Raw genomic sequence first — 13590 nt, 5'->3', positions numbered from 1 at the left:
TTCACAATTCTGACTCACTATTCTCATGCACTATTCTGACTCATTATTTTGATTCACTATTCTTATTCACAATTCTGACTCACTATTTTGATTCACTATTCTTATTCACAATTCTGACTCACTATTCTGACTCATTATTTTGATTCACTATTCTTATTCACAATTCTGACTCACTATTCTGACTCATTATTTTGATTCACTATTCTGACTCACTATTCTCATTCACAATTCTGACTCACTATTTTGATTCACTATTCTCATGCACTATTCTGACTCATTATTTTGATTCACTATTCACACTCACAATTCTGACTCACCATTCTGGTTCATTGATTCTTTCCAGCCAATTTTCAAACTACTGCTTTATGTTTTTGTCCCCCCAACCCCCCGAAAAAACACCACCAAAGCCAAAATAAATAGAGAAATTATAAAGCCTAGCTAGTTTGCTTTTCATGATACAGAGGGTTAAAGAGGGCAGAAGTAAGTTTAGCAGTATGTATAACCAACACATCACCAAAAGACCGTTAACTGCAGCCGGTCCAAGCTGCCTATATTTCTACCCTGCAATATTGATCCAACGCTCCTCCTGGGTCTGTTATAAAATATATCTCTTTTGGGGCGATCTGTAGAACTACAATTCACAGTGCTTGGCAGCCTCCAGTCTCTCTCTCTCTCCCTCTCTCTCTCTCACTGTCATTCTCTCTCCACATGCCTGCTCCATTACTCTAGCATCAAATAAGGCTTTTTATCATTCCTCCTAAAACAGACCATTACTTGGGTTATTACCGTGCCTGGCCTTTCACCTGGCTCATGTGCACTCCTCTGCTGCTTCTTGCACACACACACACACACACACACACACACAGGTGCACCAGGGGATAAGGCTCAGCTGTTTAGCTCTTGCTACACCGCATATCCGTACTGTTTTTTTTTTTTTTCTTCAAATAAAATGGCTAAAATCCATAAATTTGTTTTGTTTTTTCCCTTACTGATATATCTGAGTAACACTTTGAAACATAAATGTTGAAACAGTGGCCTCATTTATTAATCTGAATGGATTTCATTTAGAAATAGTTTGCAGGAGCATTTAAACCAGAAATGTGCTACTTAGGAAAGTCCAGTTTTACTGAGCCCAGCCACTGAGCTTGTATAAATTTACATAAGGAGACTCAATAATGTGAACTGTGATTGATCAGCTTTAATTCGTATAATTGGCTTCAGTTAGTACACATTTCTAAATGGATTATTCTGTCAGGTTTAAATAGTTTTAAATATTTGGATGAAGTTTTGTGAAACTCGTGTAGGTTCATATTAATGACTTCCAAGACAGAAATCAACAGAAGTCAATTTTTTTTTGTCATGACAGTGCCAGAAACGGCATCCAAAAACAGCCAAAGTCTCTGACATTTACACCGATCAGGCATAACATCATGACCACTGTGTATTCTGACACCTTTCTATGAGAACCAGCATTAACTTCTTCAGGAATTTGAGCAACTCGTCTGTTGGATCAGATCACACGGGCCAGCCTTCGCTCCCTACGTGCATCAATGAGCCTTGGCCGCCCATGACCCTGTCACCGGTTCACCACTGTTCCTTCCTTGGACCACTTTTGATAGATACTGACCACTGCAGACCGGGAACACCCCACAAGAGCTGCAGTTTTGGAGATGCTCTGATCCAGTGGTCTAGCCATCACAATTTGGCCCTTCATCAAACTCGCTCAAATCCTTACGCTCGTCCATTTTTCCTGCTTCTAACACATCAACTTTGAGGACAAAATGTTCACTTGCTGCCTAATATATCCCACCCACTAACAGGTGCCATGATGAGGAGATAATCAGTCTAATTCACTTTACCTGTCACTGCTCATAATGTTTGCCTGATTTGTGTACACACACCTGATTACTAATCACACATCTGGACTTAACAAATCCCAGCACACTCAGAGTCTAAAAGAAAGCACATTCAGTTCAGTCATACACTCTTTATCAAGACTTTGTTTCGTGTATGATATCCCGGTTGTGACTTTAATCTCTTTATAGCTTCTTGATCTTGCCTGCCCTTGTTTACACTGTTTGTAAATCACCTGACCTGGGTCTGTTTATCAACTACATTTTTGGATCACTTCTTGGTTTTGTTTGCCAAGTTTTAGTAAAAGCATTAAGTACCTGCACTTACGCCAGTGCTCGTATCCTGACACTATTCAATTAGGACAAGAGAAATGCCGCTGTATAAAAGGAGGAAGGAGTGACTGTGTTACTATAGTAGCTATAATTGCGGACATGTTACAATGGCTGAACAAATTCTTGTATCTAGTCTTCTAGACACATAGTCTTCTAGTCTTATTGGATAGTTTCAATCAGTATACAGGAATTATTATTTTGCCGGCAGAAATCTGATAGCAAATGATTCAGGACACTGTTGGCAGACGTATTTACCACTTTCGAGATACTCTTACACAGAATTTTAGTGGTTGAAGATAAATCTGATACTTAAATGCTTATGAACAAACTCTTGGTGCATCTCAGAGAACAGAATTGGGTTTCATATCACCGTTTACTCAGAAGGTATAAAAAATATTCATCTGTTTCTGTTTTTTGGAACTTTTCTATGAATACTGTATATTTCCCCTAGTAGGCAAGAAAATAGAAGCTCTGAGTGTCTACTTTCATATGAGCCATTAACCACCACTGTGGAGTCTGACATGACAAAGAAAGTCAATGCTGAACATGGAAACAACAAAACAGGGGGAAATTAAATTTTTTGGACTGCTTTTAAGCTGCTCATGTTTGTAAATGTATTGCAAAGTCTTAAAGTCTATAAATACAGAGCGTTTGTTATTGCTGGTTGTCTTGTATGTTGCATTGCATTGTCTTTAGATTAATCTTTCTCTCATTATCCATTGGGGTTGTAAGTTCCAATCCAAGGACCACTAAGTTGCCACTGCTGGGTCTCTTAGCAAGGCCCTTAACCCTCAGTTGCTTAGTTGTATACAATTAAGATAAATTGTAAGTCGCTCTGGATAAGAGCATCTGCCAAATGCTAGAAATGTAAATGTTATCTTTACCTGCGTTACAACTTTGACTCTGAATTACTTTTATATTTTGCCCAAATCTGAATTAAATCTTTTGCACTTGGATATTCAGTCTGAATCAGCACCCCATATGTTACAGCTAACTTGCTGACTAAGAAACTAATGTGGATGAACTTTGCCAACCTCCACAGCTACAGGGAGGCGGGGCTTCATGTACACAAGCATGGCTGGGAGTTGGAGTAAACAATTCATCCTGAAGATTTTGTAGTTCATCTCATAAATGTTAGATCCCTAATTTAACCCAATGCACTTACTGCCACTTAATTACAACATGAACAAGAATAATAAATAAAATGCCCTTGCAATAAGCACATCCACTGATCCTGATAATTCCATAATCAGGTTTTTTTTGGCCTTCACACATTTATCCTCACGGACAAGAACTGAGAACAAATTAACTCCGAATCAGTGAGCTGTGAAATAAGGAAAAGCAAAAAGTTCAGCAACCAACAGACTTGTATGTATGTGGAATCAAACTGTGACCCAAATCTGTTTCACACTAAAGGCAGGGATGGAGAATAATGGTAGAGGCAGGACCAGAGCTGTAGGATTGTAGTACACATGAGTGTGTGAGATATCAGCGGGATCTGGTAATGAGAAAGAGGGAAGAAATGAACGACACTGAAACAAAAAAACACACCTGTCCAAAAACCTCTGCCATCAATAAAAGACATGTGAGCTTGCAGGCATGCACAGACCTGTACACACTCACACACACACACACACACACACAGAGAGCGCAAATTCTCTAAATCAGTCTCCATCAGCACCCATCTGTGTTAATGAAATACCAAAATCCATATGTTCCTCAGTGCTTTTTAATAAATTTCCCTTTAATGACAGCATCAAGACAGACGACTCGTGTCCCGTCTCTCATTTCTGTCTCTCGTTCTCTCTCCCTTCTGTCTCTCTCCCCCTGTTTAAACCACAAGGCTACAATATGCACAGTACGTGCTACACCCACAGCTATTCACTAAAGGTTAGCATGACAGCGTATAGCTCCAGTGCTGTTACTGTACCTCCAGGACAGGTGTCTCTTAGGCCACTTTTTCGGAGGTACCAGCGCTCGTCTTCTCCTGCCAGCCGTTGTCTCCGTCTCAGACATGTCTGGCAGCGAACAACGTGGCGTCTTCATTAAACCTAGGGTGGCCTGGTCTGAGGGAAAAACATACACATACACACACAAGTTAAGCTAATTTATTTATGCTAATTCAGGGCTATTTTTAGTAAAACATTCAGTTTATTAATTTTCAATCGTTTTACTGCTGGAGGTTGTCATGGCAACGGGTTACGCAGGTCAAGCGTCTCCAGACTCTATTTAATACATGTTTTGGAAAATGTAAAAAACAAACAAAAAACCTTCCAGTTTGGAAGACCAGTCAAGTGACAGTAAAAATATTCATTATTTTTTTTCTCCTGAAATGGACAGTTTCTGTGTTTATTTTCCTAGTGATATACATAAGTGATACAAAGAGATTAAAGGCCGCTTTAGCATTTTCCTTTAGCATCTCCTTTAAAAAAAACACTCCTACACTATTTTTAGAAGACGATTCGCCAGTAAAAACCACAATAACGTATGAAAGACTTGCTAGCTTAGCAAGCCAGCTAAATCAGTAGCCTTAGATATTAGCTAGCTATGCTCAATGTTAGCATGTCAGAGTTGCTTCGCAGTTGTGTTCTCACAACTTGAACCACTTAAACAACTTGTCATGGTTTAGAAAGAGTGCCTTCTATTCTTTTCCAAATTCTCCATAACCTTCTTAAAAAATTCTTTCTCAAAAGAAATGTCCATTATTCATTTAGAAGACGCCACTTGTGTCCCGTTAGTATTACATGTACAGATATGTCTAAAGCAAAGCTAAGGACATTTTTAAATGTTCTTCACAACACTCTGTGTACATGAACTTTTATTAAAATGTTAACTGTTAATGCATTAATTATCCGAATCATCTACAGCATTCTTTTTTGCTCGACATGAATCACTATAACTTCGTTATCCTAAAATGTAAGTGTGAAAACATCCCTTTGTATGAATTGTCCACAAGATGTTATGAAAAATTCACCCGAACACATTCACCTTAAAGGACTATTTCAACAAGTCATATTTTCAACAGGATGTTACATCATCTGAATTTCCTAGGAATAAGAAATCCATGTTCTCATGACGATATTAAGGGATGAGGTCACAATTATATATAAAAATTTTTAAAATGACAAAAATCTTTGGATTTTAATGTCCTTTTGCCATAAGCTAGAGGATGCCAAATGGATACTTACACAGTTTATGTATTGGCTAACTGTATGCTAAAAAAAATGAACAATATTCCAGTCGATATTGAAAAAATAATCATTTATAAAGCTTGTTTTTAATTAATTTAATTTGGCCTAAAAACCAGTCGTTTCATCACTCAGAAAATCATCAAAATGATTTTGTATAACTGCAATGAAGCATCAAACCACCTCAGACCCTTTTCAGCATTTACTATAAGACATTAAATAATTAATACACCAATAATGACTAACCTGCTTATTAGCATGGTAATTAACATTCCCACTTTATTACAAATCTGTGCTTAGATATGCATTCTGTTAAGTATTTCAAACTAGCTATCATAAAATCAGTATGAAGCACACTTCTGAGAGATAATGATTTATAGAAAAACAAGGTTGCGTAATGAATCACCACGCACAACAGTACAAAAAAAAAATGTTCTTGGTGAGACGGATAACACAACGCAATTTCTACACCGCATTTACAAGCCTGAAGAATTCATAAATTAGTTTTGGGATTGTTTTCTATACCCTGTGAGAAGTAATTGTCCCGCTATTTTAATTCAGAGGTGTGACATGAACCAGAAGGATGCATCAAAATCTTTAATAAACTGTGAAAGTGTGTGATGTTGGAAGTAGATACCTACCAAACACTCCGGTTTCCTCCAGGCCACCGAATCTCTGCATGGCTTTAATCGCCTGGGTTAGTGCCTCCTTGGTCTGCAGTTGGCCGGTCACGGGGTCAGCCGGTGGGAGGTATCCGAACTTACTCAGCCAATCCTGTATAGACAGATAAAAGAGGATTTTTAAGCGTGTTGCTTCACCGCATCACTTTTTAAGCATGTATATAGCACACTCAGCATGAAAAGCATATTAAATGCTTAGTATCGTTATTACGCGCTTCTGCTTATCATCTGCTGTCCTCGTCTTTCACAGCAGCATATGCACGTGCCTCAGCCTCATTGTCTCTTCAAGTGACAACCATCTGCTCCATTTCCCTTCACTGCTCAAACACACTCAAATACACGGCAAAAATGTACTTTATAGCAATAACAACAATTTCAACTTCTGGATAAACGTTAACTAATAATTGATTTCGGTTCCATACACTATGCCTCCAGGGCATCTTTCCTCAGTGGCTTCTGTGAATTAAAACTCAGAGTGTCTTGAATTTCAATGTTGTTTTGACAGGTATGTATAAATGCTGAATTACTCAGATCAATAACACAGGCCATCTTCGCTGACACCGCCTCGACAAATTCCATTATTAAAATTGCTTTGTGTTTACACAGCAATCTCGGCAAAGAATGAAAGGCTAAGGAAGTCAAATCTCTACCTACGCTTCAAAATATTTGGGATGTCTGCTAGTCATAGCAAGCATTAGTACGGACTAAATTTCACTATTAATGTGCTTTCTCAAATAAGAAATACATTTTTTATGCTTTCACTAGCTGTTCGCAGTCCATAAAATGAATGTGTCTGTCAAAGACACAAGAGAACTTGTGTATAAATTACAGAGTGGTCCTAAATTTTATCTCAATTACTTTTATTCCAAAGTTTTAGAAAGTTTTTTCTTTTAAAACAAAGAACTTCAAATTTGTAGGCAGAATTGTGACAATGAACCACGTTAATGCCTTTTTACGGAAAGGTGAGATTTTCCTTGGGTTTGTTTCGTTCCACTGAAGCATGTGTCAGGAAGCAGGAAGGAGACGACTGCACTTGCAGTTAATGCTTTATTAAAAAGACAGGCAGAGGAACCAGAAAACAAGCAAGATCAAAAACCAGAAAACAAAACAAGACTTGGTACGTGGAACACAGGATATTATATAACAGGTGAGTTGGAGCATGATGGATGGATGGTGTGTGGCTTGGGACATATAGTCTGCGAGGGCCATATTTGCAGACCATGATGCATTCTGGGAACTGAAATTTAACACAGATCCTGGCAGATTAATATGATTTTACATGGATTGTTTTGTTTTATACAAACATGTAAAGTCTATGCCTTCTACGCTAGAAAAGCAAAAAAACGTGAGATGTACCAAACACTCAATTTTTTTTTTAAATTCACATAAAGATTAGGTTTGGTGTTGGGTGTCACGTAAGGAAGGCTTATAGCAGATTATTATGATATAGACCGGGGAAAAAATGAAGTGGCAAAACATTTTTTTCATTTCATTGTCTGTACCGCTTATCCGATATATCCTCGGGTCACGGGGAGCCTGTGCCTATCAGGCGTCATTGGGCATCAAGGCAGGATACACCTTGGACGGAGTGCCAACCCATCACAGGGCACACACACACACTTATTCACTCACACCCAGTCACACACTACAGGCAATTCTGAGACTCCAATCAGCCTAGAAGCATGTCTTTGGACTGTAGGAGGAAACCCACCAAGCACGGGGAGAACATCCACACACACAGTGAGCGGGAGCGAGACTCAAACCCAGGACACTGGAGGTGTGAGGAGAACGTGGAAACCACTAAGCCGCCGTGAGTAGCAAAACATAATAAAGGAAAAAAACAGACAACAGAAAAGACTACAAACACATCATGATTCAACAGAAGCTAGACAAAGACATGGTTAAATATAGGAGATTGATGAGATTGGTGACTAATGATAAACAGGGGATATGGGGAAACACATCAGTGCTGCCCTCTGGTGGATGGGTTAGGAAATGTCTTAGGTAGCCCGGACATTGCGTTACCTTCTAAACAGTCTCATGTTTCATACTTCTAAAATGAATCAGTTTTAAGGTTTGAGATGTTACCATTATTATTCCATCTTGCTGCCATTTTATACTCTACTTCGTATGGTTACTTTTTTGGACCAAAAAATGAAGTTTTTGAACCAGTCTCCAACTCCATTATGAACATAAACAGGTTTATTCAGCATGACCTTGACTCATTTATATTGTAAGGTCATGTTGAAACCCTGCTCCAGACTAACTCAGCTAATTAAAATGGTCTTTAGAGAAAACCTTACGTAGGTTAATCTAGCCATGATAATTGTCGAAAAATGTCAGTGTTCAGTGATGACACTAATCATACTCATCAACATGAGCGATTAGGAAGCTGAGGTGGCGGTTGACCTCAGGAAGATAAATGATCTCAAGCACCAGAGAAACATAAGTGATTTATAAAGTGCTTTTGTTTTTTTGTTGCAAAGGTCACTTATGAGCTGAAAACTATTTGTTATATAGTTAATAAGTTATATACAATCCTCACAGAAAACAACAATACTTTCCCCACAGAAATCAGCGGAATACATAGCTTAAAAGCATAGCATCTATAACATAGCATATTAAATACTCAAGGAAAGTGTAGTTTATTTATCATTTAAATAAATACTAATTTGTTTAATTCTGGTAACCAACACCTTCATTCCTAGTTAGCATGATTAAAAAGCTAGCTCAATTCTATTACAGCAGCTGGCTATCACAAATAAAAGAAAATCCTTCATGAATAGTATTGTGTCAGCTAGGAATATGAGAAAACGTAGGCTAAGGCCAACTAGCATCAGATTTGCTTCTAATCTCCAAAATTCTAGCTAGCATGATTAAAAATCCCGATAGATAGATAGATAGATAGATAGATAGATAGATAGATAGATAGATAGATAGATAGATAGATAGATATTTTGCCAATGGAAAATTTACAAAGCTAATACTTTGTAAATTTTGTAAGGAGCGCTCTGATCAAAAAGTCACAGTTTTGCTTTACAAATATATGAACATAGAGAAATATAGTCACACACTGTTTGAGAAGATAATGGGTAGAAAGTAGAAAATGTAGAAAATAAGTAAACGACAAAGGCTTTAGGTAAAATTTGAAAGCAGTGACGGTAAATAAAACGCTGCATTGACTTTTCAACTATACTTGTACAAATAGTCGTGCTCATTTCTGCTTCCTCAAACAAACAGCAATTTTTTAGCTCTATTATCTTTGTTTTATGCTCTCCATCTTACATGACTCCACCAATGAAACTTTGCCAGTCATTTTAATTTGGATGAGACGGATATATCTACGGAGAAAACCAGTGATTAAGTGGAGGTGGAGAGCTGCTGGATGAGTGGTGAAAAAGTATTTTCCCCTACAGACTGTCAAAAATAATGGCTACATGTTTTTGAACCGCACCTGCCCTGCAGATGAGACAAATGAGTCCACGGCCGCTGACTAAACATAAAAATAGTAAGAGAACACATAGTATAGACAACTTGTAATCTAAGATAATGTAATCTGTTTGTGTTTGGGGATTTTTTGTCCTTTATTTTTATCCTTATTTTATTTGGTTCACCATTTTGGACCTGTCTTTTCCATTGTGCTTTAGCCTACAGCGTCGCTGCTTATATTTACTTTGAATAGCTATTTTAAGGCTTATCTACTGTTAAAATGATCAGTTTTCACCGAAGACATATAATCAACCTGGAACCGCCTGACATGAACCCTATAATTTGTTCAAACAGAGTCTGCCTAACTTCTTCTGGACAAACCCACAACCACCTGCTGACACACTAAGGAATTCTTTGGTTTGCCTCTTTGGGGAAATCCTTAAAAACTGAATGTAAAGCCTTTAAAGGAAACAGTGTTTCCTTTAAAGGACAGGGTTCAAGAAAGACATCTTTCAAAACCTAGAACCATCCAGTGAACCACTGAGGAAAAGATCTTTCTCTTTGGAAAAGATTGTGAGTTCTCGATTCTGATTGGTTGGGATGTTTTGATTAACAGTTGTCATGACTGAACGACAAATCATATTTTCATGCTCTTATTCTAAAATTAAATTATTTCTAAAATACTATTCATTCACAGGAACTTGTAAGGTGGACATACTTCACCACTTAACCTACAGCTAAAACTTTTTAAACATTAACATAAACACTGATATGACAAGGTTGTCTGTAAGGAAAAGTTTATTTTTAACGTTTATGGAAGGAGTCGCCATTATTAGCACTTCGTAACAGTTTTCCATCATGGGAAAGTCTTCCGGATAAGAGGATGTTTGTTGCATTTTTCAGTAACAAGTTGTCATTTTTGTCTTAAATAGATCAAATAGAGGCTGGTGAGGGAATGACCATTTATAGCTGCTATAACGTACGTGATATCAGGAACTAATTTGTTTCATGGACCTTCCACATTATTAAATATAATGCTAAAATACTTTAACTGTCACATGGTGTAACATGACGAACCCTGTTTTACTGCATCCAAACAAACTCGGCCGCCACGGACTCCTACTTCCAGCGAGCGCCAGCTCTGCCACATTTGTAATCACCAGACTTTTCATTTTCATCACTGTTTCTTGTTTCGTGTGTTTGGTTTTCACGTTTTTTAAAGCCCTTTTTCATTCCTTCTTCATTAGGTATACATTCTGTTCGCTTTGGTTCTTGATTTTGATATTACTGTTTCGCTCTTTGACCCTTTTTCCTGCTATGTCCTTTACTTTTGTCTGTTCCAATACTTCTGAGTATTCCTAATTCTCTGACTGCTTTTCTTCTTATTGCACTCCATTGTTTTATTGTGATTTCCTCAGCATTTTTGCCTGTGCTTAACTTTTGTTACTGTTGGGTTTTTGTCTTCTCTGTGACTTTTCTTGTTAATAAACTCTCGCCCTGCACTTTAATCCTACTGCCGTGAGTCCGATACGTGACAACAAACAGAATATGAGACAGAAATTACTGTGGGATAAGAAAAAAAAACCTCTTCTGGGCAAGCTGTTATAGGAAAATAATTGTCTTCCATGTTGATTATTCTCCTGTAATGGCGAGCCTGGACGTTTTTTTATTCCTAACATACTGCTCTTACTCTGAAATCCTGTTTAATGACTCCTTCACGAGATGGATTCTCCGTTTTACTCGAGTACCTATTTGGATGATGACCTTTACTTGACTCATTCTTCACAATAATGGTACTTTGAGATCGTTCTATCCTTCTCACCTCTGCTATGCATCTAACTTAAGTCTTTTGACAGGAGTCAATTTCTGGAAACCTTGAGCTGGTCAGAAACTCGCAGACATTACTGAACTTGGTGAGGCTGCTGTGATAATGACAGTAATACGGGCACGACAAAGCACAGTGTTTGACTCCATGACACAGTGCACACCATGGAGAGAAGAGAGGTATTTCTGCCTGTCATTGCAAAAGCTCCTTATTGCCTGTCTCTCACCACAAGGGCTGTCACTTAAAAAAAGAAAAAAAAAAGAACGCTGGCCTTTTCTTTAATACACTCCAACTAATAGACGAAGTAAACATCTACAAAAAAGCTGTCTGCTGGTGTACCGTGACCCTCTGCTGTGTTCACTGTGGGATTTGGAGCTCTAGCTTCTAGCTAACACAATTTGTGTGTTGACAAACTAGCCAGCTGTGGCAGAATGTAGAGAAAGGGCTTAGTGTGTTTGGGTGAGCTTTCTTCCCGCTGTCTGGAAAAATCAATACATGACAACTAACAGCGCTCACCTCATGCTTTGTCTCTCGCTTTATCTCAAACACAATCACACAGTTCACACAAACCCTCACGTAACGCACTAGGGTCATTAATTTCCCCGAAAAGCCTGGCTTTAAGAACATGCATGAATTTAATCATTTGGATTATTGGGTAAAAGCAAATGTGCCGAGTTTCCTCAATGAAAAGGTTTTCATGACAGATCTTTTACTCAGTTGAACTTGAATTTCAGCATTATTTATAGTGATGTGGTGGTAATATCACGAGGAGCTTCATTAGCATGGCATTATAATAATGTGATGTCTCAGCGTGGCATCATCTGGTTTCTTTTCTAATGTGAAGAATTCCAAGAAAAGTCAGACTGCTACTGTACTTTATTTTATTTTTTATTTTGGCAAAGCTAGTATTCTTATTGTATTATCCGGTTATGGGAAAAGCTAAAATCATTCTGGTGCCAAGTGTCAGAGATTGTCAGGGTGTCCCTGAGACAATATTTAATAAAATATTTTCTCTACCAAGGTGCTGGCTTTGTCCAAGGACACTATTTCTCTGCCCCCCAATAACTCACACACACACACACTCTCTCTCTCTCTCTCTCTCTCTCTTTTTGTCTCTGTCTCTCTCTCATGCACTCTCTCTCTTTTTTTCATACACACACTCTCCTTGTCCCCCCCCCAACTCTCACACACACACACACACACACTCTCTCTCTCTCTCTCTCTCTTTTTGTCTCTGTCTCTCTCTCTCTCTCTCTCTCTCTCTCTGTCAGAAATACTGAAGCTTGGCATCTATCTCAATCCAAACAAGATTTTCCCTACTGATGAGAATGCTGGCCTTAACTTTCTATGAACTCTTGCATTTTTATGAAACCCCCCAAGCTAAGACAAGACCAGATCAGACCTTCACCTTGTCTGAGTGAGTGAGTGATGGACTCTTCTAACAAGCTGTACAACAGATCTAAACTGAAATAATTAAAAACACGTGGTGCCTAGTGCGTTAGGTCTCAGATACCTATGCTGTGTGTGTGTGTGTGTGTGTGTGTGTGAGTGTGTGCGTGTACGTGTGTGTGTGTGTGTGTTTTGTTTTTTTCTAAACAATTTTTTCTAATTACCTTCAGATAACATAAACCAAGTTGTTTCTGCCATGTTCCACATAAATGGACAAAAAGTATTCTATACATTATCTATTCATTTATTTATTATATTCTGTTTAGAAATAGTTGTTGCAAATAGTTGTGGTATAAGAGGAATAAAACACTTTGGAAAACATACTGGAAACACCAATATACAGTAAAATTGTAGTAATGTTCTCATTTCTGGAAAGTAATGATATGCTGTGTTTAACTGAGTATACGATGGACGAAAATTAAAATAAAAATTATGTATTTTATACAAACCAGTAATGAAATTACATAAATTTAATAAAATGAAATAAAATAAAAATTGTAAAAAGTTGTGTAGGACTTTATTCATTATTATAATATTTTAACATAATACAACCTAATATAATAAATAAATAAATAAATAATATTCTTTTTTTGTTCATGCTCAAGTCCAGACTAAGAATTACTAAGAATAAATGACTCCACAGGATGACACAAGCATCCGGTATGATCTCATATCGTTAAAAGCCTTTCAGCTGCTGTGTTAGCATGTACTTCTCAAACGTGAAGCCTAATTTATTTCTGACGGGTCAGCAGGAACATGTGAAAGTGCTGACAGAAATGGTGTAATCATGGTTATTGTGTAACTACATTATGATCACAGGATGTTTCGCAACA

The 13590-nt window shown here is 37.7% G+C and overlaps 1 protein-coding gene across 2 annotated transcripts in view; it reads right to left on the bottom strand.

Moving 5' to 3' along the window:
* mmp17a (matrix metallopeptidase 17a) overlaps positions 1–13590 on the bottom strand; it is an 88697-nt gene that overhangs the window by 36753 nt on the left and 38354 nt on the right. For both annotated transcript variants that reach the window (XM_058416302.1, XM_058416303.1), the window contains 2 exons: positions 6016–6148; positions 4117–4252 (listed from right to left, as the gene is read on the bottom strand). In XM_058416302.1, coding sequence (XP_058272285.1) covers positions 4117–4252; positions 6016–6148 — 269 coding nt within the window. The remainder of the gene's footprint in view (positions 1–4116; positions 4253–6015; positions 6149–13590) is intronic.

Source organism: Hemibagrus wyckioides, linkage group LG18, assembly GCF_019097595.1.
Source record: "Hemibagrus wyckioides isolate EC202008001 linkage group LG18, SWU_Hwy_1.0, whole genome shotgun sequence".
Lineage (NCBI taxonomy): Eukaryota > Metazoa > Chordata > Actinopteri > Siluriformes > Bagridae > Hemibagrus > Hemibagrus wyckioides.
Note: the sequence above shows the minus strand (reverse complement) of the source record. Positions and strands in the feature narration are given on the sequence as shown.